Source organism: Hemibagrus wyckioides, linkage group LG10, assembly GCF_019097595.1.
Source record: "Hemibagrus wyckioides isolate EC202008001 linkage group LG10, SWU_Hwy_1.0, whole genome shotgun sequence".
NCBI classification, from domain to species: Eukaryota; Metazoa; Chordata; class Actinopteri; order Siluriformes; family Bagridae; genus Hemibagrus; species Hemibagrus wyckioides.
In genome coordinates, this window is record NC_080719.1 from 8,807,739 (window position 1) to 8,832,989 (window position 25,251).

At 39.3% G+C, this 25,251-nt stretch overlaps 1 protein-coding gene across 3 annotated transcripts in view; it reads right to left on the reverse strand.

The window, feature by feature from the left end:
• The window catches only part of fes (FES proto-oncogene, tyrosine kinase), a 32,192-nt gene extending 9,783 nt beyond the window's left edge, over positions 1-22,409 (reverse strand). The window contains exons 1-12 of one of the 3 annotated variants that reach the window (XM_058401121.1): positions 22,220-22,409; positions 17,702-17,773; positions 17,361-17,607; positions 15,256-15,429; positions 10,361-10,457; positions 9,840-10,023; positions 8,931-9,068; positions 5,447-5,566; positions 4,182-4,304; positions 3,109-3,298; positions 1,032-1,112; positions 175-411 (exon numbers count right to left, since the gene is read on the reverse strand). In XM_058401121.1, coding sequence (XP_058257104.1) covers positions 175-411; positions 1,032-1,112; positions 3,109-3,298; positions 4,182-4,304; positions 5,447-5,566; positions 8,931-9,068; positions 9,840-10,023; positions 10,361-10,457; positions 15,256-15,429; positions 17,361-17,585 — 1,569 coding nt within the window. In that variant the 5' untranslated portion in view covers positions 17,586-17,607; positions 17,702-17,773; positions 22,220-22,409. The remainder of the gene's footprint in view (positions 1-174; positions 412-1,031; positions 1,113-3,108; positions 3,299-4,181; positions 4,305-5,446; positions 5,567-8,930; positions 9,069-9,839; positions 10,024-10,360; positions 10,458-15,255; positions 15,430-17,360; positions 17,608-17,701; positions 17,774-22,219) is intronic. The other 2 variants (XM_058401120.1, XM_058401122.1) reach the window with 2 other exon arrangements.
• Between the last annotated feature and the right edge of the window lie 2,842 nt (positions 22,410-25,251).

A 25,251-nucleotide genomic window follows, 5' to 3' on the forward strand; every position in this document is an offset into this window, starting at 1 on the left:
TCAGCATGACATTCACTGTGTGACAAAATCATAATACAGTACTGTCATTTATTCTATCATTTTTTGACAATGTTCCTATACTAGTGTTACCACTGTGTGAGTGTAATGATTCACACATGCACTACACAGGATAGATCATTAACACAGAATGTAACACAAGTGAATAAAATATACCTCTGTGTTCTGAATGAGGAAGTGGCGACACTGTCCACCCCAGTGCACAGACAGCACATATTCCTGTTTACCCTGGCTCTGCCTGACCAGAAAGTCCCCATCATTCTTTAGCAGCTCCTGGACTTCAACACGTGGGATAGCACCATGGTACCAGCACTGCTCATTCAGAGGCTTCTCAACTTCAGGCACAGGAGACAGAGCAGGTGGAACCTGGGAGGCATCGTAAAACACACTATTCTACACACCGGGACATAAGCATACTAAATTAGCATTATTACAGTTATTTGCTTTTTATGCTTCTAGGATCAGATACACAAAATAATACACTTATTTCAGTGCCATTTCCTCATTATCCTTTTAGAATTTGTCAAATACTACTGTAAAGCACTTTTAACTGCTTAATTTAAAAAAGACAAAAAGAGGACCTCCTTTTTTTTGGGTATAAAATGCTGCAGAAATTCAGAATAATTAGCATATTATGCTTATTTCAGTAGCTATCAAACTTGGCTATTAAAATTTCAGTGTTTGAACAATGAAGTTTCTGGCAGGGTGTTCTGATAGACAAAACATAAAACTAGTGGAAAGTCTGCTTTCTGTTTTTATGTGCTGAGGTTATAGACTTACCCGAAACAAGACATTCATCAGACTCCTTTAATGAGCAAGTTTAGAACACAAGACACTTCATTTGTATTTTTTCCTTTTAGCTGTTAATTGTAAGAATAGCATTTTTTTTTATTTGACTTGCTTCTCGACTGGTTGTTTTTTTCCACTTAATGTTTTTTTACATGACCATGAATGTTTGTGCCCTAGTCTGTTATTACTGAAAGAGAAGCAAACCACAGAAAAGTCTTACTCACAGTGTACTTGGGTTTAAACAGGCTGCTCAGGTGGTTGATGATGCTGTCCACGCTGGGGACCTTGAAGTCTTTGTCACGCTCCTTAATTTTGGAAAGAAAAAAAAACAAAAAAAAGATGTGATATGCTATGCTGGAGGTTTTTTTGTACTTAAGATAATGAGCAACTAAAACTTTTGCCTGTACAGAATGGTAAAGCTGCATAATACTGTGGAAAAGCCCACGTCTCACTGCATAATGAATTGTGCTTTTTCCGTATACACAGACGAAACCACATACCATGTCTAGAGATAGAATAAGAGATAGCATTTTCTAAATAAGCCACACATACTTAGGTGCCCACAGCCTTTTCAGAAGCTTTACAATAAAACTTCATCTCTTATGCACTGCCTCAGTAGCTTGTATTTGGGGAAGATACACAGCTCTCTACTAAACTAATAATGAAGGGAATAGAGCACAAAAGTAGGCAGTAAAGGCTATGTAAGTCATAGGCTTGAGGAAATATAGCAAACAGAAACAATATCTTAAGTAGCACATTTATCTGTGGAGGATTCAGCATTTCTGTGCTGCAGAAACAATAAATCCAGAGTGCAGTCTAGTGCCAAACCCTTTGGGCAAATACAAACCTATGAAATGGGTCCTTTTTAAAGCTGCTGATGTCGCTCAGCTGAAACACAGTGCAGCTATAAAGGTTATGTTTAATGTGTCAAGGTCTCATAAACGCACACTGAAAAATGCCATATATTTGTGTCTTCACCCAAGCACTGCACTAGTACATCCTGTTATGATTCATACTGATCAGCTAATACCATTAAATCTTCAGTCCTGACAGAGAAGTCTGAAAAACCTTCAAGCAAGCCCAGGTGTTATTTACCCTAGTAAAGTGACATAGTTTAATCCAAGCTGTCGGGCAATCCATTAAATGATTTAAGATTTCAGTAGCTATGGTTCTCGAATAGTGACTGGAAGGACTACAGGAAGATCCACTGTCAGCTGCCTGTGCAAGACCCTTAACCCTTATCTTCACAGCTCTATGCATGGGTTATTGCTTGGTTTTAAGGCACTTTGGGTAAAAGCATCTGCCAAAGGGATTAAAAAAAAGCAAAACACTGCAGTGCAAACCTTGTGTGGAATCATTCAGGCTGAACTGTGAACATGGTTTGCATTTTAACCAGGTATAGTTGAAAGCAGGGTGATCTAAATATTTTCTTATTGAGGTCCAGATAGAAGTCGCTGACTGCAGCCTGTCTAGAATAATTATTAAATTTTAACAGGCCTGACTTCTGTGTCTAATGGAAAGGAGACCCTAGTCATAGTAGGGCCTTAGTAATATACGTACATATGTACACACACACACGCATACACACACACACACACACACACATCTTTAGACTTAACAAAAATAAAAACACCTTGTTATCAACATGGAAAATGTCTTGTTGATAAGAGTGGCCAGGGGACCAGACCAGGATGATTTGATCTGACAGCAAGTCTATAACAACTCAGATAAGCATTCTTCACAATCATAAGTACAGTCTCATCCAAACTGGACAGCTGAAGACTGGAAAAAGAACAGGTCAGTTTTTCCTATACAGTCTGGGTGCCCCATGCCCTCAGGCTATGTACACAGGCTATGTGTTTAAAAAAAAAAAGCAACCACAACCACCCCAAAATCATATATTAGCTGTATATGAATGTTAAATGGAGAATTAAAGCTGGCCCCTACACATAGTGGGTGGTCAAAATATTTACATAATGCTGGCTATTAAAAAACAGTGAAAGAACAGTGCAATCATTATGTCATGAATTTGTTTACTGTTACAAAATCCCTATATGACTGTGTCTTTGTTGGTTGGTCAAATATTTGAGGAATGGTATTTGAATAATGGGCTTTGTCATAATGCTTGAAAAATGTCTGGATTAAAAAAAACAACAATTCCAATTCATGTGAATGTACACCCACTCTTCCAATCCTATTCACTCATAAAAACCCTGATTATCAAAACCACACCACATGGACTGTCAAAGGCTTCTCACAGAACCCTAGTGTTTCTGTGCTGTCTAAAGACAATTGACTCACAGAGGTGCTGGAGTTGAGAGAAATCCGATCATCATCCAGGCCCAGTGTCGGTGCGTCATTGCTGCCAAGGCCCTGCAGTTTATCAGCCAGCAACCTGCGCTGTGCCTCGAGCCGGGCACGTGCCACCATCGATATCACCACCTGCTGCCTGCTGTCCTCCAGAGCGTTGCGCCTGCTGAACTGGTACACCCTGGTTGAGAGAGTGGTAGTACATTACTGGTTACTGTTCTGCAATAGTGACAGAAGGTTGTGAGTTCAAATCTTAGGACTGCCTGAGAGAATTTGCATTGAACCACACAGCTACTATGTGTGGACTGGGTTCCCAAGATAGACTCTGGATTTCAACCCTGACCAGATTAAAGTGGCTAATGAAGATGAATGAAGGGCATAGACGCTAATCAATGGTTATTAAACAGGCTGCTCAGATTCTAATGAGAATGCTTTATTAAACAGAGGTGCACTTGCGTTAGTTCAGCCCATAGAAAATACTCGCTTACTCTGGTGTCAGCTGTAAGATTGTATACCTTTTCAAATGAAATATAAATTGATTCAAACAAAATACAATCATCATGTGGAACAATATAAAACCCTGAATGATTGTGAAGGTAGAAGCACTGATAGACTGTAGAAGTATTTCACTACAATTAATTTGTCACTGACTTGAGCTTAATATATTTATATATTTTCAGTGGTTCAACTGGAGATATAGCACCAATATAGCAGCCAAATGGCTTCACAACACAAGCTATATCTTAACATCACCACATATCTGGCTTTCTTATATATACATCTATGCCTGAATATACACTGAACTGTGACAGATGTTTGATGGTAATCTTTAAGGCAGTAAGAGTTACAGAGCTGCTCCTAGGGCAGCTATTAATCACACACAACATTAAATAATTAATCTCCATACATCTAATATTCATGAAAGCACTCTTCACTGTGGGGGAGAAAATCTCAAACCTGTTTTCAGACACATTAAATTCCTCTCTCTTACATCTTCTTTATTATTTTCATGTAAATGAGTAAATCTTTCTTCGGGACCTCACGGCTAAGCGGTGAAAGCTCACCTCTGGCCAGACTTGTCCAAGCTCTCTTCAGCTTCCAGATCCATCTCCAGCTGGTTAACAGCAGCTTGCTGTGTCCCCAGAGTCGCTGCTACGCTGAGAAGTTCCTCCTCAATAGCAGTGAGCCTGATGAAGCAGAGAAGAGCATTAGAAAGAGTCACTGTACAGATACAACTTGCATTTTTTTAAAAATACCTGAAATATTTACATAGACACTAGATTATTCAATATAGTTCCTTCAGGTGATCTAGCCACTGACAAATGATAAAGTAATTCAACTAATGTGTTAAAGCACTGACTGAAACACACAGGATATATAACTGAATACAAAGACATTATTTGAAATGAACAGATATGTTCTAAACAGATACAAATAAAAAAGAAATTTATTGGAGATACACTATCTTTTTAGAGAGCATGTAGGGTCCCATTAGATGGAAATAAATAAATAAATAAACCACACAAGCAGAAAATTTTTGCTTTTATGCAAGTATGTGAGGACAGTTCAGATATAAAGCTTGTGTGAGAAACAAATAGCACATGACAAATCAAATCACCACATCTGGCTGCTAGAATGTCATATTTTGGAAACAGACAAATTATGAAATCAAGTAACAAAGCTGTGGTTGAGAAACTGGAACTCAAACCAACCATGCAGACACCACTGACATAACTACCTCTGGGATTTTCCCATTGCTTGCAGAAGTGTAATGGTAGGGTTCATATACACATATTTAAAAAAAAATACCCTTTCCAGTTTTAGATCATGCCCACTTTGATTTTAAACCCAAATACAGACATAGACACAGATTCAAAACTCAGACAGATATATAGATAGTATCACTTGTGTAATATTCTAATATCTGTAGTGAACACAAAATGTGTAGCGCCTACTAAGTACACTAATGTGCTGTGTAGTGAAGGCTGATGAGCACTAATGTGTAGAACACTACGATCTTGACCAATGTGCAGTGCACAGTATGTACACTATTGTATGTGTAATGACTGATGTACACTAAAGTGCATTATAAATACAAAGCACACTGTGAATAGTGTACACTACGTACACATATGTGTGCAATAACGTGTATAATGCAAGTTTTTTCATACTACTGGCTGTAGTGCACACTGTAGTGCATCCCCTGGGCAATACATACTAATAAATGCTAGAATGTAGCACATTTCGTTATATAGATATGTGTAGCGCACACTTATTTAACTAAAATACTATATGCACTTCATGCCAATGCTAATGTGTGATTATGCACCGGTGCTGTATTCCTTCCAGAGTGAGTTCATTCAGTTCCAGCTCCTCAGGCTTCAAATTCTCAGTATCTTCTAGGAGACTGCTGTCAAACTCCACACACACTGGTACTTCTGCTCTTGACCTACACACACACATACACACACACACACACATACTCATCAGTAACCTGTAGCCCTGTCTAACCCATACTCTCTCCTGCTCCCAGTGCTTCATCATAATAAATAGTTCATATGTTTACTACATTCTGTCATGGCCACTCAGATGGTTTTGACCATTCGGAGTTTCTCATGTTTTGTTGAAAATTGGTTTATATCAGAGAAGCTCCTTTCAACTTGTTATGAATTCTACTGTAACAACTTGCACAAGGGGCATGTATAGTTGATTCTCTATATAAACAGATTCAAAAAATAAGTGAATGTCTTGACGTTTTCTGTAGGGAGGAATTTATCTAGTAGTTTTAGAAAGAATCTTCCGTGTTTCTGCTCCAGTGTTTCTCTGTTTCTCTGTAATATAACAAGATACATTTTTTTTTGTCTTTTTATATTGAAGAGATTCTGGTTAGAGTATGACTCAAATAACTTGTTTCATGGGCATTCCACACCATTAAATATAACCATAAAGGACAAAATGTACAATGTGACAATAAATAAAGTAATTTCAAACATTTCTCAATTTACTTAATCCTTTCATAGATCAATTACTATTTGGGATTAGTTCAGATTAGATTAGATTATGTTTGATTAGCAGTGTATGGTCAGTGGCAGCTAAACCTAGTTATGTTTATACACAAAATAAAATGTTCCTTCCAAATGTTAAGCACTAAAACACATGCACAGGCCTTTACTAATTTAAGTGAACGATCCTTCTGAATTAGCATGCAATCGACACACATGTATTGTCCTGTTTAGCTGGATGTTGGTAAGTTACAGTTCGCTACTTTATTTTATATATGTATTTTTCATAATCGCTTTTACACAGCTAGAGTAATTATGATCCTTTAGGTGGAGAGCAGGTCCTACAAAGATCTTAGGAAAACCAAGCAAAACAAGCTCAGGAAGGCTGCCTTCGTGCTAGAGCTCTGGAGACGAGTGATGGACAAAAGAATGCTGGCTAAGCTCTTAGCTCTAATGAGCAATCCATCCAATCTGCTCCGTGAGACTACGAATGCACAGCAGATTATGCTCAGCAGCAGGCCATGCATGCCTCAGTGGTCTTTCTAAGGTCTTTCTTCCCTGTGGCAATCCGACTGTTTACCTCCCTGAGCTGAGCCATCTATCAGTGTGCATATGTCAGAACATTTTTTCCAAAATAATAGCATGTTTTTTGTGACTGTACTGCATCAATCATTTCATAACTCTCTACATATACACACTGCATTTTGCCAATAAGGCAGATGATCACAGTTTTTCCACCACACCACATATCAAAATATATGCTTGGTATGTGTTACCACATTTGTGTCGTGCATGTGTATATGTATGTGTGTGTGTGTGTGTGTGTGGTTGTGTTTACTTCAGCACTTTGGTAACACTGTGTGAACTTGTGAAAGCTTTGTCTGTATGTTTATATCCCTGTGCATAAATGCACCAGACTCAGTCAGTGAGTGTGTGATAAAGATCCAGGAAGCTGTCCGGGAAAAAACCCCTTGCTGGATTCTGTCAAGACTGCCAAACAAAACATAACCCAAAAACCCAAATAAAAAAAATAAAAATAAAAATTGTGTCTATCTATCTATAATACGCGTTCACATCTTAACGATAGGCAACCACTTTAACAAATGTTGTAGTAGACACAGTCAGTCTGCATTAATATCTCTAAGACCTTGCATGTGCTTTTCTCACTCAGTAAATATCATGCTTTGACCAGGCTGTTGGAGAGTTATGGGTCATATGAGATAAGGCTTTCAGATACCATTTGTCAAAATGTTCACAATGCTCCAGCACTGCATTCTTTGTATGTGAATTTGTTCTTTTTCGCTTCTGCAGATAACATTAGGTTTCAAATACATGCAAATAAGGAAACACATTTCACCTCAGAAATGTCAGTGTCTTTGTAGTTTTGTTTACAGGTTTTTGTTTACCAAGCTGTCCCATAGTTCTTGGTTAAGAATACATCTCATCTCAGAAATCACTCACATAGATTCGAAATAAGACTATAAGTGATCCACCAGAATTATGTACGCCCCCAATATCAAGATTTGCAATTATAGGAGACATAAAAATTGGTGTAAAACTACTGGACAGAGACGTAAAGCGAGTTGAATGGATCGTTTAATGACTACACTGCAGAATCAAACTCCGTGTCTGTATTACTTTATATCTTAGTACATTATATCAAGAAGAATCGTCAATGCAAATGTCCAGTTAAAAGGAGTAACCATTAACATTACATTCAAATTCTGTCTGCACAGTGTCAGGGCTTTGCATTCATTTTGATTCCGTTCCTATTCTAGTCTCTGAACTTGTTTCACCAATGTCTAATTTGTTTAAATTCTGATGGTTTTAGTTTGAGATTGTGTTGTTTTCGTGTCTAAAACCAACTTTGAAACCCACATCAATTCTACTTGCCACAAAACTCTCTAATCTCTAAGAATTGACTAACCTCAAGAAGCCTGTATTGGTTATTGCTGGCCTGTTTCTAAAAGTTCACACATTTTTCCTTTACCCCTTTATACTTGGTCAATGTGGCACCATCAAAACGTGCACTGCATGTACGAACTATTCACATAAGCTTTGCTACTTGTGATACTATGTAAACTAACTATGAAAATGCTTTTAGTCCATATTTAAAGGAAAACAAATCAAACACCCTTATATTCATTCACAATTTTACCCGTTTCAAACTTTAAAAACCCTGTATACACTACATCTACAATTTCAGATATGAACAATCCAGATTATAAACAGAGGTGCTAACATTGCTAACAGGACTACAAATTAGCAGTCAGTGAACAATAACAGGATTTTACCACAAAACCCCTAATCTATGTACACTGGTGGACAAGACAACTATATTTACTTTTTCCAGATTAATTACTAGCAGAAGCATTTGTATCGTAAGTCACTCTGGATCAGGGTGTTTGCCAAATGCCAGAAATGTAAACACGCGTCTTTAATGTTCTGTGTCCTTTCCCCTTCAGTGAACTGTCTTTTCCAGCTGGCTCGCATATTCTGGTAGTTGTCACTGTTGTACAAATATTAGTATATTATTTTAGATTAATATTCATCAAGTAGCTGAGGTTCTGACATTTGGATAATGTTGGGTGTACACAAATATTATTTTAGAAACCCACTTGTTCTCACTCCTTAAAAATGAAGTGAAAAACCACAACTAGTCAATAGCATTGAAGTTGTTAAATGCCATCTGACTTTAGACAGTCAATGTCAAATTGAACATAGAACAGTTCCCATTAGTGAAGGCTAACCAGGCTTGCTGAATAAATGTACAGTCAACAGGGGAACTCAGAGAGCACAACAAAGCTTTACCTGTTCTGTTGAATGAAGCTTTCATACTCTCTGTGTGGTTCAATGGCTTTGAGGGCATTGGCCATATCATTATGAACACACACCACTTCCTCCTGCAGCATACTGGACAGGTCAAAATACTCCTGCAGAATCTCCTTCCTGTGGAAGGAGAAAAAAAACAAAACAGTTATTTGGCCGTTAAGGAGTCTCAAACGCAGGCAAAGAAACCACTTCCCATTTTTGCTGAACTTATAGGTGACAATACAGCCAGCTAATGACTCACTGACAGAAAGAAAAATAGCAGAAGTTTGAAGTGGTTGTCATGAGAAATTTGCGACTTTAATCACTGTAAGTGCTTTGTGTACTTCTTCGTATTTCAACAGCTTGGCCAAAGCAAAAGTGAAAAGTTTCAGGACAACGTGAGTTTTGGTGAAATTTGGAATATATGTTGTGAAACACGATTCAGCTCACATGGCTGTCATTCACAGCCGCTGTAAATTCCCCCTTAAGTCTCACGCACAACTGTAATGCACTTGTTTATTGAAAAAATGAAAAATGAAAATGAAAAATAACTACATTTTAAATACAGAGGTGTGGAGTAATAGTTACTTTGTTATTGTGTTTAAGTCTGTATTTTTACATGCCTTTGCTTTCTTTCACTTTACACCTAATGTCATCTAAATTCCAACGAATCAAAATTTTAACGTGAGACTTAATACCCATCTGTCACTATGTACATGTGATGTCTATTAGCATTCATGTAGCTTCTATGTAGAGATGTGGGAGAACTCTGTAAAGAAACCTAGCACAGGGTTAGGGTTAGGGTTATAACTGCATCATCTCACAGGATAGCCTACGTGTCGTTAAACACACCTTTGATGAGCGAGCATAGCTGTGGGTTGCAAATGTAATCATTGTGTTTCGACTCACAGAATGAGCACCATTTCCTCATGTAGCGTCTGCAAGGCTGTGAGCAGCGCCGGCTGGCTCCGGCCAAAGTGTTGCTGATGATGCACCTGAGCTGCCTTCACGGCTAGCACATACTCGTTGTGGTGCTCATGAAGCTTCAGTGTGGCTTTGATGTAGCGTTCCTTGGCTTTCTCACGGTCTTTGTCTGCGAGACAAAAGACAAACACAGAAACATGCTTAGATAAGTGGCTTATGTTCACAATTCACAAAGCATTTACATGGAAACGTACTAATGTGATATGACCAGCAGATTATTTGAGACCCTTTCTGACAGCTACAAGCTTGATAAAATAGACGGCTCGTGTTTTGCTTAATCACACACTCGTCATTTCCACATTGTGTGCGCCGAACAAAAGCAGTTCCGCTGATTGTAAGTGAGTGCTCTGGGCATTTGTGTGCTATTTGCATAGCATTTGGTATTCAGAATGGAAGTGAAGGAAGCCGAGGTTGGAAAGGGAAAGAGAAGCAACTACATGCCTTACCTTTACTCGCCTCCTGATATTTCTTTTTGGCCTGAGCTGTATCCCGAGCCAACTGCTTGTAATTAGACTTCAAACGTTCTACCTCAGTTTGGGTGACCTAACCTTCCACAACAGGGCAAGACATAAGAATCAGTTAGACACAAGTTGCATTGACTTCAACTGGTCTTACAAAGCAGCGAGCAAGAAGTGTGAACCCCTGTGGTTTGGGCAGATGTTAAGATGAAAGGTATTTTAGGCAGCCTTCGGTGAAGCTGGTTTACCCTGAAACGAAAACAACACTGAAAACACCACATTATCTCTCACACTTGAGTTTCCAAGTTACTTCAATAAGTTCCGAAAACACTGTTTTACAGCCTGCATCTTGTCTTGTACAAAAATAAAATGTTTAAAAATGAAATCAAGTTAATCTGCTAAATATATGTCTTCATTAAATAAGAATAATAAATAAATAATACAACGTGATTGATTAAATAATAAACATTTATAAGAAGATAATCAATTTTGGGGTGGTTACAGCAACTATAATTGTATCAGGCCAACAACACACCAACCTGTCTTATACCAGAGTCATTTGTCAATAATAACATTATTATTATAGAACACATCATACTTATCATCTACTTGATAGTTATTATAAGCTTCGAAATTGTGGAAAAACTGCAAAACAAGCTAGTTCCTCTTACCACTTATTTTACAGCTGCTATAAATGTTTGTTCTCTTACTGGTCTCTCTTTTTCTCTCTGCTGAAACGAATAAAACAACCAGGGCAGCTTGTCTTGTTATAAAGAAACACGAAGTCCTCCCATACTGAAAAACATCTGACAGTTACAAAGCACCTTCCAACAATGCTATACAATGTGTTCTAAACTACAGATATAGCATGATTCCAAGAAACCATGATCGAAAGAGCATCTCTTTGAACCTACAGCCAAATGAAGCAACAAAAAAAGTCACCTAAGTGCATTATGGGTGTTTTAACTTTTCTGCAATGTGGGTTTTGGTGGGAAGTGTGTTTAGTTTGATGCACACAGGGGTCATACAAAAGTCATATTTCTTTAAGCTGAATGCCCAATAAACATCTTTCAAAATCTCAGAACTGCCGACCCACTTAGACTTCACAATCTTTTGCAATCTACATCTTCTACTTCTACTACTAAAGCTGGTTCAACAACCGTCAAGCTTTTAACACAGCTTTTTTTTTCTTCTTTTTTTTTTTACACATGCCTCCACTGAGTTTTAGCAGACCGTTGAACACAGAAGTATCGCCTTGGTTTTCAGTTGAGAAAACAAGCCATCGTGTACACCGCATCAAGTCTAAGTTCCTGAGCTGCAGGATCATTTCTATTCATTCGAATCATAATCACTGCAGGAAGTATGAGGTGTTTTTATGTATGAATGCATCCACCTTTCAAAACTACATTTAACAATGTACATAGTCTGTGGCTTGCAATTTTAAAACACACACGTGCACATGCACGCACACACACGATTTTGGATGAATAAAGCAGTTGAACGCAGGAGGTTTATTATTATGCATATTAATGCAAGAGATCTGGTTACTTTGACACACATTTGACTATAAACGTAAAAGGGCGTGAGTAAAGTCTTTTATGTGTAACCAGGGTCAAAAAGAAAGCAAACTCATATTAAACTATCCTGTTAGTTAAGGCTCCTAAAAATATATATGATTTGTAACCATTTGTAAATAAAACAAAAAAGAGATCTACTACCTCATCCAGTTGTGTAACTGGTAACTAGGTAAATTTGGCAGTCGTTAACCCCTAAATGCACCAAAAATCCATGACTCCTTTCATGGGTTTTCAGAAGGAAGTCAAAATCTTCAAATGCAGAAGTATGAAAGGCACACAAATGACTAATCAGAAGCAATAATAGTTACGGGAACCGGCCAAACTTTATATCCAGGATCCTTTCAATCTACACAAATAAGCAGGTGTCCTCTAATGGAGCAGGAAGTAAAGAGATATATCTTTTTTTCAATCTCCGGGCCTACATGTCTATAGGCGTGGCTCTAATATCTCTTATTTCCCCTCACAATAATAGACAAAGAAAAGAAGCTCTTTCACCAAAGATCTAAGTCTTGCATATCAGCTTACGACAAATGACCACCATTTTGTATTCTTAAAATTTTCAAAAAAATATATATGTATGTATCCACTGATACTGATCTGTAAAGTGAGAAATGTTCAGAACTGGAAAATAAAAAGACTGCCACTGTGTTTCACTGTGGAGAAGTAGGATCTGTGGACCTTTCTTATGTTTGTGCACAAGGAAGTCATGCCTGCCTCTTAGCTCCAATTGCTTGTTTTAGTCTGTCAGGGAAATGACATTTGGTGGACGGAAGTAGTTATTTTTAATCATTTAAACAGTTTACTTCGTGGCAGATGTCAAAAAATCCCAAAAACTTTAGCAGTAGATAAGAAAACCAGTCAGTGACATGTACAGACACGATGAGGCTCAGACCTTGACCGGCAGTAATTATCTGTGAACTTCTCCCTTTCATTATGAACAGGCATGTGTGAAGTGTACACTTGACGAAGTGTGAAGACTACTTTATATGGTCAGACTAGACTGTAATGATGTCAACAAGGACCACTCAGTAGCTCTAACCTTTTTTCTTAATGTTAAAACAAGTTCAGTTGTGCTTTATACCCATTGTTAGGCTTACATTTCCATGACAATAACTAAGTCTAGCTTTAATCTAGTGACAGCTGCCCGTAATGAAGGCTGAAATCTAAAACACTATAATATCATATAACACTTCCTCAGAAAACCGAATATAGTAAACAGGAAAATGCTAAAGTTACAGTTCCGTCATCTGTGTGATACGTACTTTGATTGATCATTACGTAATTATTCTATCTAATTTTAGGTTCTTCTCTGAGTGCATCTATGACACACGTCTGTATTTCACATGCGCCTTCCCTATTGCAGATGAACTGTTACAGGTCAGTGACATGCACAAAAAAAAGATATAGATAAAAATCTAGGCAGCGTTTCATTTTTTTTGCAATCACCTGATATGACATGTCATTATTACACTGCATGAACAGTGTAGGGGCTAGAAAGAAACAGCCACTACCAGTGCTGTTGTGCTTGATTATACAAAAAAAACTTTAAGACCTTAAGGTATTTTTAACTACAGATAACGTGATGTGGATTCCAACATATCTACAGCCTTATATACACCAGCCACGCTGTGTTTTTCCAAGTCATACAGTGATTTAGGAGTGCCTTTCATAAGAGGATTCCAGTTTCACAGAGTGCAAAGACTCCATCTCTGACTTTCTCTCCACCTGTACACTCTGGCCAGATCCCCTTTCTGTTTCGTGCAACAGATTTCACCGCTGTTATTTCACTTCCATGTGTGTTTTTTGTGCTTTCATTATGTTATTACCTATCTTTACTTCCCTTCCTGTACTGTTAAAGTGGCTGGAGATGGAGAAAATGCATACTGGCTGCTGCACAGGCTTCACTTTTTATTATTCATATTCAGGCTGCTTGTCTAACGGTGACATTGCAGTGGTGAAAAATTGGGTACATTTGGCACTGATGCTAATAAGATCTGGATCCGTAAGCCATAAATAAACATGCACAGACTTTTATCAGTCGAAAATTCCGATTTTTACATTCATACAGCATGTTCCAGAGGACTTCTAATCCTTGATCTTGTGCACTGTTACCTGTATTCTTGTTGAAACATCGTGATTCATCCATGATCATATGCTTCTTTTTCTTCATTTTAAAGCACTGATCCATACGGATGATTTAATTGGTCATAAGGTGTTAAGTAATTTTCTATAACAGCAGCTTTAAAAGTAGTGTCAGCCATAAGGAGGTTGCTCTAATACGTTATTATTTCGATAGTATCTCATTCACAGAGACTTATATGCTGGAGGCTTTACATAAAAGGTTTATTTAAAAAAGCACCGTAATCGCTAAAGTGGTGAGATTTTCTGTACAGAGAGGATTATTTAGAATTGTTTGGAAAAAGCCTCCAGTGTCAGTGATATGTAACAGCAGTTTAAGTTTTCCTCTATAGGACAGAAGGCTTTATGATCTTGGTACAGATATATTTTGTTGTCTTATTAACTTCAGGGGAGAGAGGGGAAATTACTGGTATAGGGAGACCACACAACAGGATGTGCTGTTCTGGGAAAACAATCAACTTCAGGGTGGTAAACCCCCCTCCTGTAATACAGCGATGAGACACACGGCTATGCCAATAATGACTGCTTTTAGCTGACAGTTAAAATTAATCACATGCAGAGATTCCAGAGGCTTTACCACAGCTGTTCGCATCATGACTCTAGAGAAAATCCAGCCGAAGAAAACCCCTGATATGTTTTACAAAGACACAACAATGCTTTATCACCACTAAATCATTCCAACATCATAAATTTCCAATATCTTCCCATATTCTATTTTTCTGTCCTTCCTTTGTCACAGTCAATATGTTGTCATCAGTTTTGTTTAATGTTCCATGAATTAACAAACACTTTGCTTTCCAGTTCATTTGGATAAGCTCATAGTTCTCCATTCCAGCCTTGTGACCCCCACATGCTGCACATGTGCTTTCCCTGCATAAAAACATCACATCCTCAATCATCAAGCCGTTCATGAGCCGAGTCAGATGTGTTTATCAGGAAAAAATGAGGAAAGTGACTGCACTGCGGCGTGATGATAGAGACTCTACACACATCTTTCAGTATTCATACTCATGTCTCAAGGGAACCAACAGCTGAATGTGAATAAAAAGTTCAGCTCATAAACTGATGCAAAGTCAAAAGTATGTCCTGCCTACTCACAATATAGCACACTGTTACATGTTATATAAACCAGTTAAAAATTTTAAACTGTGTATTTGTGGTGCTGACCCTGCATAGCTCCTGGTTGAGGTAGCTCCACTGCTCGCTGTATGTCTTCTTTAGCTGCTGTTTGTCTCTGATTAGAAGCGTGAGTTTGCTAAGCGGGCCCACCATCAGGTCTTCAGAGTGCTTGCGGAGGATCCGGCTCAGGTTCTCCGTCTCGCTTAACAGCACGTTCCACGACTGTTGGAGAGAGTTAATGATGAGCAGGCATGAGCAGGCACTATATTATATAGTTCATGTGACAGTGTAGGCTTGATGTAGAAAAATCATAAAATGCTTTTAAAGAAACGACCCGGTGCATCCCTACACCTTTACCCCTGTAAGCCATGCACAAATCTATGAATATGCATGAACATGACGTTGGAAATGGCCTCAGGTTCTTATGTCATCCAAATCCCTTCCACTCAATTAACCTGCTAACAGTGTGCTTTTACACTATTATGAAAAAGTGAGAGGACACACTGGGCAGGCACATGCCTGTATGGGAAACTCATCCTGACCCTACATGCAAATAGGAGTCATTTGTTCATCAAAAATAGGGAAGTGGTGGCTTTTTATCATGAAGGTTCAGATAAGGACCAATGCTTATTGACATTTGTGCAACTATGCAACAGCACGCTGCAAAATCAGTGGAAATATCTGGAATAGGCTTCAATGTATTTAATATTTTTCCTTATGAGAATATTATAGATACGGTAAGATAATATGTGCTTGGAATGGTAAGTATGAAAACATACTTCTTTACAAAACAAATGCTTACAGTAAGCAAACATCCATCCATCCATTTTCTATACCTGCTTTATTCCTAATTAGGGTTACAGGGATCTGCTACAGCCTATCCCAGCACACATTGGGTGAAAGGCAGGAGACACTGGACAGGTTGCCAGTCCATCACAGGGCCACATATAGACAGACAACCACACTCACTCCTATGGGCAATTTAGAATTGCCAATCAACCTAGTATACGTGTTTTTGGACTGTGGGAGGAAACCGGAGTACCCGGAGTAAAGCCACATAAGCCCAGGGAGAACATGCAAACCCCACACAGAAAGGCCCCTGCCTGTTCGAACCCGGGATTCGAACCCAGGACCTTGTAAGCAAACAGTTTAAAGAAAAAAAACTGAGAAATGTGTCGATATAGAAGATATTACTTGACGTTATAAGTGACAAACTTACATTATACATGGAATTCAGTATCTACATTTGCTGTTATTTGCTGTTTATATTAGACCTTATCTAATCTATACAAGCTGAATAAGCCACCTAAGTAGAGTTTAACCATTTTCAGTATTGATTGTACAATATGGTGTAGAACAAGGTACAATTTAAGGAAAGTTAACTCTGACTGACGGAAGACCAAAAATGAAAAATTCAGACAAGCATTTAAAGTGTGTATTTACATGTTGTCAGTTTCTACGATAAAGAAAAATGCTGACGCACTTAGGTGAAATCATGGAAAAGGGTCATCTTTTTTGTCAGCACTGGTCATGACTATCCCCCAATCACACAACAGTCTGCCTTAAAGGTGCACTGACATTATAGTATGTATGCATTGGCTGAAAGGTGGCTTTGTATGATGAATACAGTGTTAAATTTAGGCACGTCTTGCTATGTCTATGTGTCAAATTAATACATGGGTGCTTCTGACAAGGGCTCTGAATAAGACAGCACATCACTGCTGCATTACCATGAGAAAAGATGTCAGAACATGAGCTAAGCGCCTGAGAAAGCTTTGTTTTGCTCTTCTCACTCTGATGAAATAGACATCCACAAAACGGAAAGAAAGCACAAGAATCTCAATAGTCACTAAAACATCATGGTGAATAATCACTGCTGCTTTTGCATCTTGGCTCAGAACACTGCTTGGGGCATTGGAGGCGTAGTGAAGCACAACGCCTTCTTAATTGAACAACCTTTCAATAAGTTCCCAGAGACAGCAAAATTCAATCAGCTCACTCTTGTTCAGCAGAATATGGAATCTGAAATGGCAATTAGTGTAAACTGAGACTGTGAATGGCAGCACTGGTGTAGGTGTACTCTCAGCTCATTAGCCTATAATACGGAGATAATATGCTAGATTGAATGAAGTCCAGCAGGGACACGTGCATACCTTATGAAGCTGGCTGATGTAATCCAAGCCTCCTCCAGGCTGAGGGCCCTCCAGTTTCTCCACTATGACTGCCATCTGATGCAGCTGAGCAGAGAACTCACGGTCGCTCTTGGCCCTCTGGGTCATCCACTTCTTCATCACCTCCATGAGCCGCAGCTCAGAGTCTTGCAGCCGCAGCAAAGCAGCATGACTCTGATGGCACCACAGTTCCTCCCCAAAACCCATCGTTCCACTACACAACAACAGCCTAGAGAAAAACAGAGGACTTTTTAAAGGGCAGCCCTGAAAATGTGAGCACTGTGACAATGATGGCAAGGTTTTAGAAGTTAATCTTGCTATACCACAGCACCGCTGAACTCTCGAAAGTGACTGGTCAGAATTCTCTATAACAGCAGCTCTGACAGTAGTTCCAGCTGCAAGGCAAATCAAAAGTTTTATGTTAATGCGCTCATTTTAATATGTTACGGTTTCTGTAGTAACAAATTACAAAAGGACTTGTATGATGCAGCCTCCAGTTCCTTTACGTTTTCTGAAAAGGAGATACTTCAGGACAGAAGGGTTTGTGATTTACAGGATTTTGACTTATTAACTTCAAGAGAGAGGAAAAAGAGAGGCTGGTGAGCGAACAACTGTTATAGCTGCTATAAAGTACGCAATAAAAAAGAGTTTGTTTTGCGGAGGTTACACAATGTTAAATGGACTATAAATCAGCGGTACACAATCTTATCCACAAAGGGCCGGTGTGGATGCAGGTTTTCATACCAATCAAGCAGAAGTCACACCTGAATCCACCTGTTTAAATCAGCTGATCTTGGCTTTCGATAGACTCAGGTGTGACTTCTGCTTGGTTGGAATGAAATCCTGAACCCACATTGGCTCTTTGCGGATAAGATTGGACACCCCTGCTATAAATGAATAAAATGTACAGTACATTTTTTAATAAATAAAAATTCTTAGCACTGACAAACTGCTGTGGTATAAGAGGAATAAAATTCTTTCAGGCATGTTGTTGAAGGAAATTAATCAATTTTAGGGTAGCAGCAATAACTCAGTTTCCCCACTCCATTGATGATTATTTATCTATAACAGCATGCCCCGTCATGTCTTATTCCTTACATTAATAATTTCGTTAACAGGCACCCATTTGTTTTGATTCATCATTAGACGTCAATATTCTGAGGTAAAATATTATTTACAGTACACTATGTTCATTATTATTTTTAAAACACTAGAATGCTTAAGCTGGTGTCTCCATACGTTCGACTGGCAAGAACAGGCTCTTGATTCAGGAAGTGCTACATAGGAGTTCAGTTTGCCATTAAACAGACGTATAGGACTTGAACTGTTAAATCTATGCAGCTAGTGATGAACAAAAACATCAGGTCAGATTTTGCTTCTGTTATAGGAATCATATTTGAAATCACTATGAAAAGACAATCCCATTTATGTCTAACTCTGAGGTGGAAGTTGGAAGTGCAGGATCGTCTAGAATGTTTTTGCATGCTGTAGCATTACAGTTTCTCTTCACTTGGAGCTAAGGGGCCCAAACATGTTTCAGCATGACCATGCAACGTGGTTGATGTGGAAGAACTGGAGTGTCCTGCACCGGAGTCCTAATCTCAACCCCACTGAGCACATTTGGGATAATCTGGAACACAAACTGCACTCCAGACCTCCTCACAAACACCAGTGCCTGATCTCACTAATGCTCTTGTGGCTGAATGAACAAAAATCCCCACAGCCACGCTCCAACTTCTAGAGATAAACCATCCCAGAAGAATAGATTCTGCAACAGCAAAATAAATCTAAGAGTGACTTGGGATGGTCATGTGTCCCCAAACTGAGGGTCATATATTGTACTTTATTAGCTGTTATTAAGCCATCTGGCTATTCATACAAGCATGTGGGGATGTTTCCAATTTTCATATTAATGCATATTTATAATTCCTTTCCATTTTATTGTAGTTTCATGGGGAACAAAGACATATTAAAGTAATTATTCGCCATTATGGTTGGTCAAATACAAATACAAGCTTCAGTTTTTGTGCTGCAGTATTGCAATATTAGCAATGCCTCTGGTATCCTGAAAAAAAACCTATTTCATAACTTTATGTTTCCTTTTCTAAAGTACAGCTATAAAATACAGGAAATTAAGTTCAATTCTGAGCTCAGGATACTGCCTCTGTGGCATTTCTGTGCATGTTCTGCTCGTGTCTGGGAGTTTCCTCTGGGTTCTCCATTTTCCTCTCATCATCCAAAAACATGTTAGTAAGAGGACTACTCTAAATTGCCCCTAGGTGAGACTGAGTATGTGCGTGTGGGTATGAATTGACTGGCATCCCTTTTAGTGTATTTCCAACACGCTCCCAGTGTTCATTCCACCTTGACCCTGACCAGGATATGGTAACAGATAAATGAATGAATAAATGAAAGTAAAAAGTCCATCCTCTGACTAAACATAATTTCCTTTCTAATAAAAAAGGTTATGGTAGTGTATCTGAAGTAAAAAAAAACATTTATATCACTAGTCGGAACAAAGGTTGTCAGTCTTGAGATTTTATTCTAGCTGTTTTTTCTCTGCCCTGGTTACAGACATTGACTTTGTTTGGGGGTTGGAGGTGTTAAACAGAGGGATTGAAAAGCTTGTGGTTGTTAAGAATTTCACTTCCTTCAGGTCACTTCTGGACAAAAAAAGGATGTTGCAAATAAACTGAACTTTCTTTATTACTGCATCAACTTGCTAATATCTAACAGTGTTTCTCAAAGATCATGCCTAACCATGTACTTTGCTTACACATAACACATGTTGCAACACACAAACAGATGAATAGGGCTTGATGGTGATTTAATTGGGCTTTCCTCAAAACAGAAACCTGATGTCCCTGAGTCATTCACAGGACAATTCCATATACTAAAGTCTTATTTCATCCTGACACACACCCAGACAGTCCACAGTGTTGCTCAAAGCACACAACACACCTGAAACACACCGGGTGATTTTGTTAAGGTGGCAGAGGATGTCAGCGTTCGTCTCCAAGTCACAGCAAAAACTCACACTGCGAAGTCTGAGTTTGTCCCATACTATTCTTCACAATACATTTAAGTTGCTTTCAACTTACAGCTTTCTTACTTTCAGCTTTCAAGTGTTTTAATAACACTTGTTATTTTTATATTGTACTTTTAAACACATCTGCTTTTCAGCCAGGCCTTCCTACTGTCCTATCAGTCATCTGTTAACCTATACAGTAAGCCAGTACTAATTTTAGGACCCCTGACACCATTACTATGTGTTCTACATGTGTTCTGTAAATTTTCTATCATATATATATAACACTCCCACTCTGCAGTTGGAATGATTTAACCTCCTAAGACCTGAGCTTTGGTTTGTCTTGCATTTTTTGATTTCTTCTACCTATTTGGGGTTAGGAGGAACCAATAAATATAATAACCAGATATTGTCTTTGAACATGAAGCCACTTCGTTTGTGTACAACAGGTTCCAGTTACAAAGAATTAAGTATTATGGTGCACACAACCAAAAAATGTGATGTCCACATACAGGTTGTAGGAGGTTAAGCAGTGTAACTTATGATAATAGTGAGTTATTATTTCCAACACTGTATCAAAAAAAGATTCCCCGGCTTCACTTTATGGGCCCTTGAAGGTCCCTGGACACCACTTTGAGAACCATGACTATAAAATGGTGTTTATGGTGCCTTCTGTCTTATTCACAAAGGGCCACTGCTTTCTTTCCAGCAAAAAATGAAGCACACTTAATAACTGCCTGGAGACCGAGATGAACTGATTAGACACGTGGAATGCTGTCTGGCTCTTGCTTGGTTGGAATGAAAGCCTACAACCATACTGGGTTGTTTTGTTTGTTTTTTTTAAAGATAAAGCTGAAGACCTGTAAATGATTTGACATTTGAAATAACCAAAAATGTTATTACAACCCAATATCATAATTGTTCAGTATGCATTGTTTTGTATAAGTATTCACCACCTTGTACTTTATGTTGTAGTGTGCATGGTGGTTCGACTCCTGGTTGCTTCTCAGACTAATGCGCTCTTTGTTTCTGTAGCTGCTCGGTCTTCATGATGCTATTCACTTAGGTTATGTCTTCTAGCAAACTCTTGGGCCTTCTGGGAAGAGGTGTATTTTACACACAATTGAACTCCATTCAGCTAACTAGGTCACCTTCGATGGCAACTGGATGCACCTGAACTAACTGATTTAGTTCTACAGCAATGGTTTTAGAGGAACTGGGGTATATAAAAACATTGACACTTTTTTTAATCTGGAAAACATTTTTCAAAACTATATAGATTGTCCCAAAACCTTAATTCAATTCCAGGTTGAAACACAACTAAAGTTCAAGGGGGTGAATACTAATGTAAGGCACTGTATTACAGTATCCACATCACATAACACTGTCGCGACAAGAGGTTTTGTTGTTGTTCTTGTTAAAGTATCTGCTGGAATATTAGCGAATATTTACGTTCAGCCATCAGCAGAGTTTCAAAACAATGCAGAAATACAGGTCTTTTTCGTTTGTTTTCTCTTGGCATGTTTACCCATTGACCATGTGACGTCACCACCATGTAAAACAACCTACTCCAAGAGCTTAATTTATTAGTATAAAATAAAAGCCGTGTAAAAGCTCCGCTCGACAACAGGATGATAAATAGTTCACAAACTCAGTCTGAACTTGCACCTGCAGCAGTTTATTCAGGTCGTTTAACACCACCCAGCTCTATCTAAAAGTCTACAGTGGGAATGAGCTGTGAACCTACTGTAACCTTTTAGACTGGACAGTGTACATTATTTTAATTACGTGTTAGTGATGATCCGAGACTCACCTCCTCGGGGGGTCTTGTCTCAGGACGTATGAAGGTCCATTTAATCACGACAGCGTGGACGAAATAAAAGCCAAATAACAAAACAAAACAACGGAAAGACTCGTATTCTCCGGCGTAGAAAGTCGCGCCTTGTTCTCATGAGCTGCGACACGGTCAATATGAATAAACTGTACTGAAGAGAACCACTGTACTCGCGCTCCACCGCGGCCGAATCTTAAACCAGGCCCCTATTGGGCAGAGTGCGCGCTACGTAGGGCGGAACCGCCTATTATTCAAAACCTAGGGAGTACATATAGATAGGGACTATTGAGCTGTTTGGAAGTCGCCCCAAAAAACCACGGAAATGTTAGACCGAGAGCCGTAATAATGATAGCCGCTATTTCCGTGATAAACACGTATACTTTTTATTTATTCAGGAAACCACACTCGCACTTACCTGTCAGATGGAACAGTTGTTGCTTAATAAACTTGCATTGCTATTGAAAGTTAGCCATTATAAGCTATGAGTTTATGAGTTGTATTCTGATTGCTGTGTGTAGGGGCGTTTACTACGTCTGTGTCTCTTCATTTCTCTCTTCTTAATCCTGGCTCCTTACACGCTCTGAAATAAAACATGCACATTTTTTCCCCCTTCTATTTTTCTTTGATATAAGGCTTTTTGCTGTGTAACTTTTACCAAGGAAGGTGAATGTGGTATGCATTTAAGATACACTATATTGCTAAAAGTATTGGGACACCCCTCCACATCATTGAATTCAAGGGTTGGGCTCCCAGAATTCATCCCAAAGATGTTCTAGCAGCAGAATCCAGAAGTTTAGAGGACCACAAATAAACTTGTGTTAGACAAAGTGCTGGGAAACTACTCTGGAGTTCTTACCAGGGTTAATATAATATACGGTCAAGTTAATATCAATATTGTGATAACTGTCACAATAGATTTATCATAGACATTGCAGCTGTCATGTTATGTTTTTATAACTTTACCATTTCTAATATTTGATGATATCACTGACACTGTCTTAATGAAGTTAGATCCTCTAGGCAACAATATTTGAAGATACCACTAAATCTACTTAAATGCATTGATCCAAATTAATCAATGCATTGGTCCAAATTATCTAAATGATCTCTTACACCAAATGAAACTTAGTATCTAAAAAAGTGGTCCAAGGAAGGAACAGTGGAGAACCTGCGACAGGGTCATGGGCAGCCAAGGCTCACTGACACATGGGGAGTGAAGGCTGGCCCATGTGGATCGATCCAACAGACGAGCTACTTTTGTTAAATTGCTGAAGAAGTTAATGCTGGTTCTGATAGAAAGGTGTCAGAACACACAGCGTATCGCAGTTTGTTGCGTATGGGGCTGCATAGCCGCAGACCAGTCAGGGTGCCCATGCTGACCACTATGCACCACCGAAAGCACCAACAATGGGCATATGAGCATCAGAACTGGACCACAGAGCAATGGTCTGATGAATCATATTTTCTTTTACATCGTGTGGATGGCCGGATGTGTGTGTCCCTTCAGAGGTTGCACAGGCAGTCAATCAATACGTGCCATTGCCAGAAGGTTTGCTGTGTCTCCCAGCACAGTCTCGAGCATGGAGGAGATTCCAGGAGACAGGCAGTTACTCTAGGAGAGCTGGACAGGCCAGTAGAAGGTCCTTAACCCATCAGCAGGTCCGGTATCTTCTCCTTGGTACAAGGAGCAACAGGATGAGCACTGCCAAAGCCCTACAAAATTCAATTCAATTTTATTTGTATAGGTCTTTTAACAATGGACATTGTCTCAAAGCAGCTTTACAGAACAGACAAAAAACATGAAAAAAATTTTGTCCTAGATGTTAGACAAAATTATCCCTAGTGAGCTAGCCTGAGGTGACTGTAGCAAGGAAAAACTCCTTTAGATGGTATAAGGAAGAAACCTTGAGAGGAACCAGACTCAAAAGGGAACCCATCCTCCTTTGGGTGACACCAGAGAGTGTGATTATATATCATTCTAAACACTGGAGAGTGTGATTATAAATAATTCTTGTGTGATGCAGATACAGCATATGTAGCATGTTGTTGTTGTCCTCAAAGTCCACATAGGGTTGGCAGCGTTGTTTTGAATACCCAAATCCTCACGAAGCAGAACCCAGCTGGAGCTGGTCCATCTGTGGATGCCTCAGGATCCTCGCAGGGTTGGCCTCTGTCTACTGGAGCTGGCACAATCGCTAGATGCCTCGGAATGGGTAGAAAAAGGGAACAAGTGGAAAGGAATTAGCGTAGCTGCTGTTTATAATATTAGCAAACACTAGATGATGGTATGCATTTAATCAAAAGTACTGGAGTATAAGGTTATGGATGACCTCCAGCAGGCCACTGGTGTGAAAGTCTCTGACCAAACAATCAGAAACAGACTACATGAGGGTGGCCTGAGGGACCAACTCTATTAGGCCCTGTGCTCACTGCCTGGCACCGTGGAACGCGATTGGCATTTGTCATTGAACACCAGAACTGGCATGTCTGCCACTGGCACCCTGTGCTTTTCACAGATGAGAGCAGGTTCACCCTGAGCACATGTGATGGACACGAAAGGGTCTGCAGAAGCCATGGTGAATGTTATGCTGCCTGTAACATCATTCAGCATGACTGGTTTGGTGGTGGGTCAGTGATGGTCTGGGGAGGCATGTCCCTGGAGGTACACACAGACCTCTACAGGCTAGACAATGGCACCCTGACTGCAATTAGATATCAGGATGAAATCCTTGGACCCTACAGTGATGCAGTGGGTCCTTGGTTCCTCCTGGTGCACAACAATGCCTGGCCACCTGTGGCAAGAGTATGCAGGCAGTTCCTGAAGGATGAAGGAATTGATACCATTGAATAGCCCCCACGCTTGCCTGCTCTAAATCCAATAGTGTGACACCTCTGGGACTTTGTTTCAGTCCATCCGACGCCGCCGGTGTGCACCTTAGTCTGTCCAGGAGCTCATTGATGCCTTGGTCCAGATCTGGGAGGAAACACCCCAGGACACTGTCTGTCGTCTC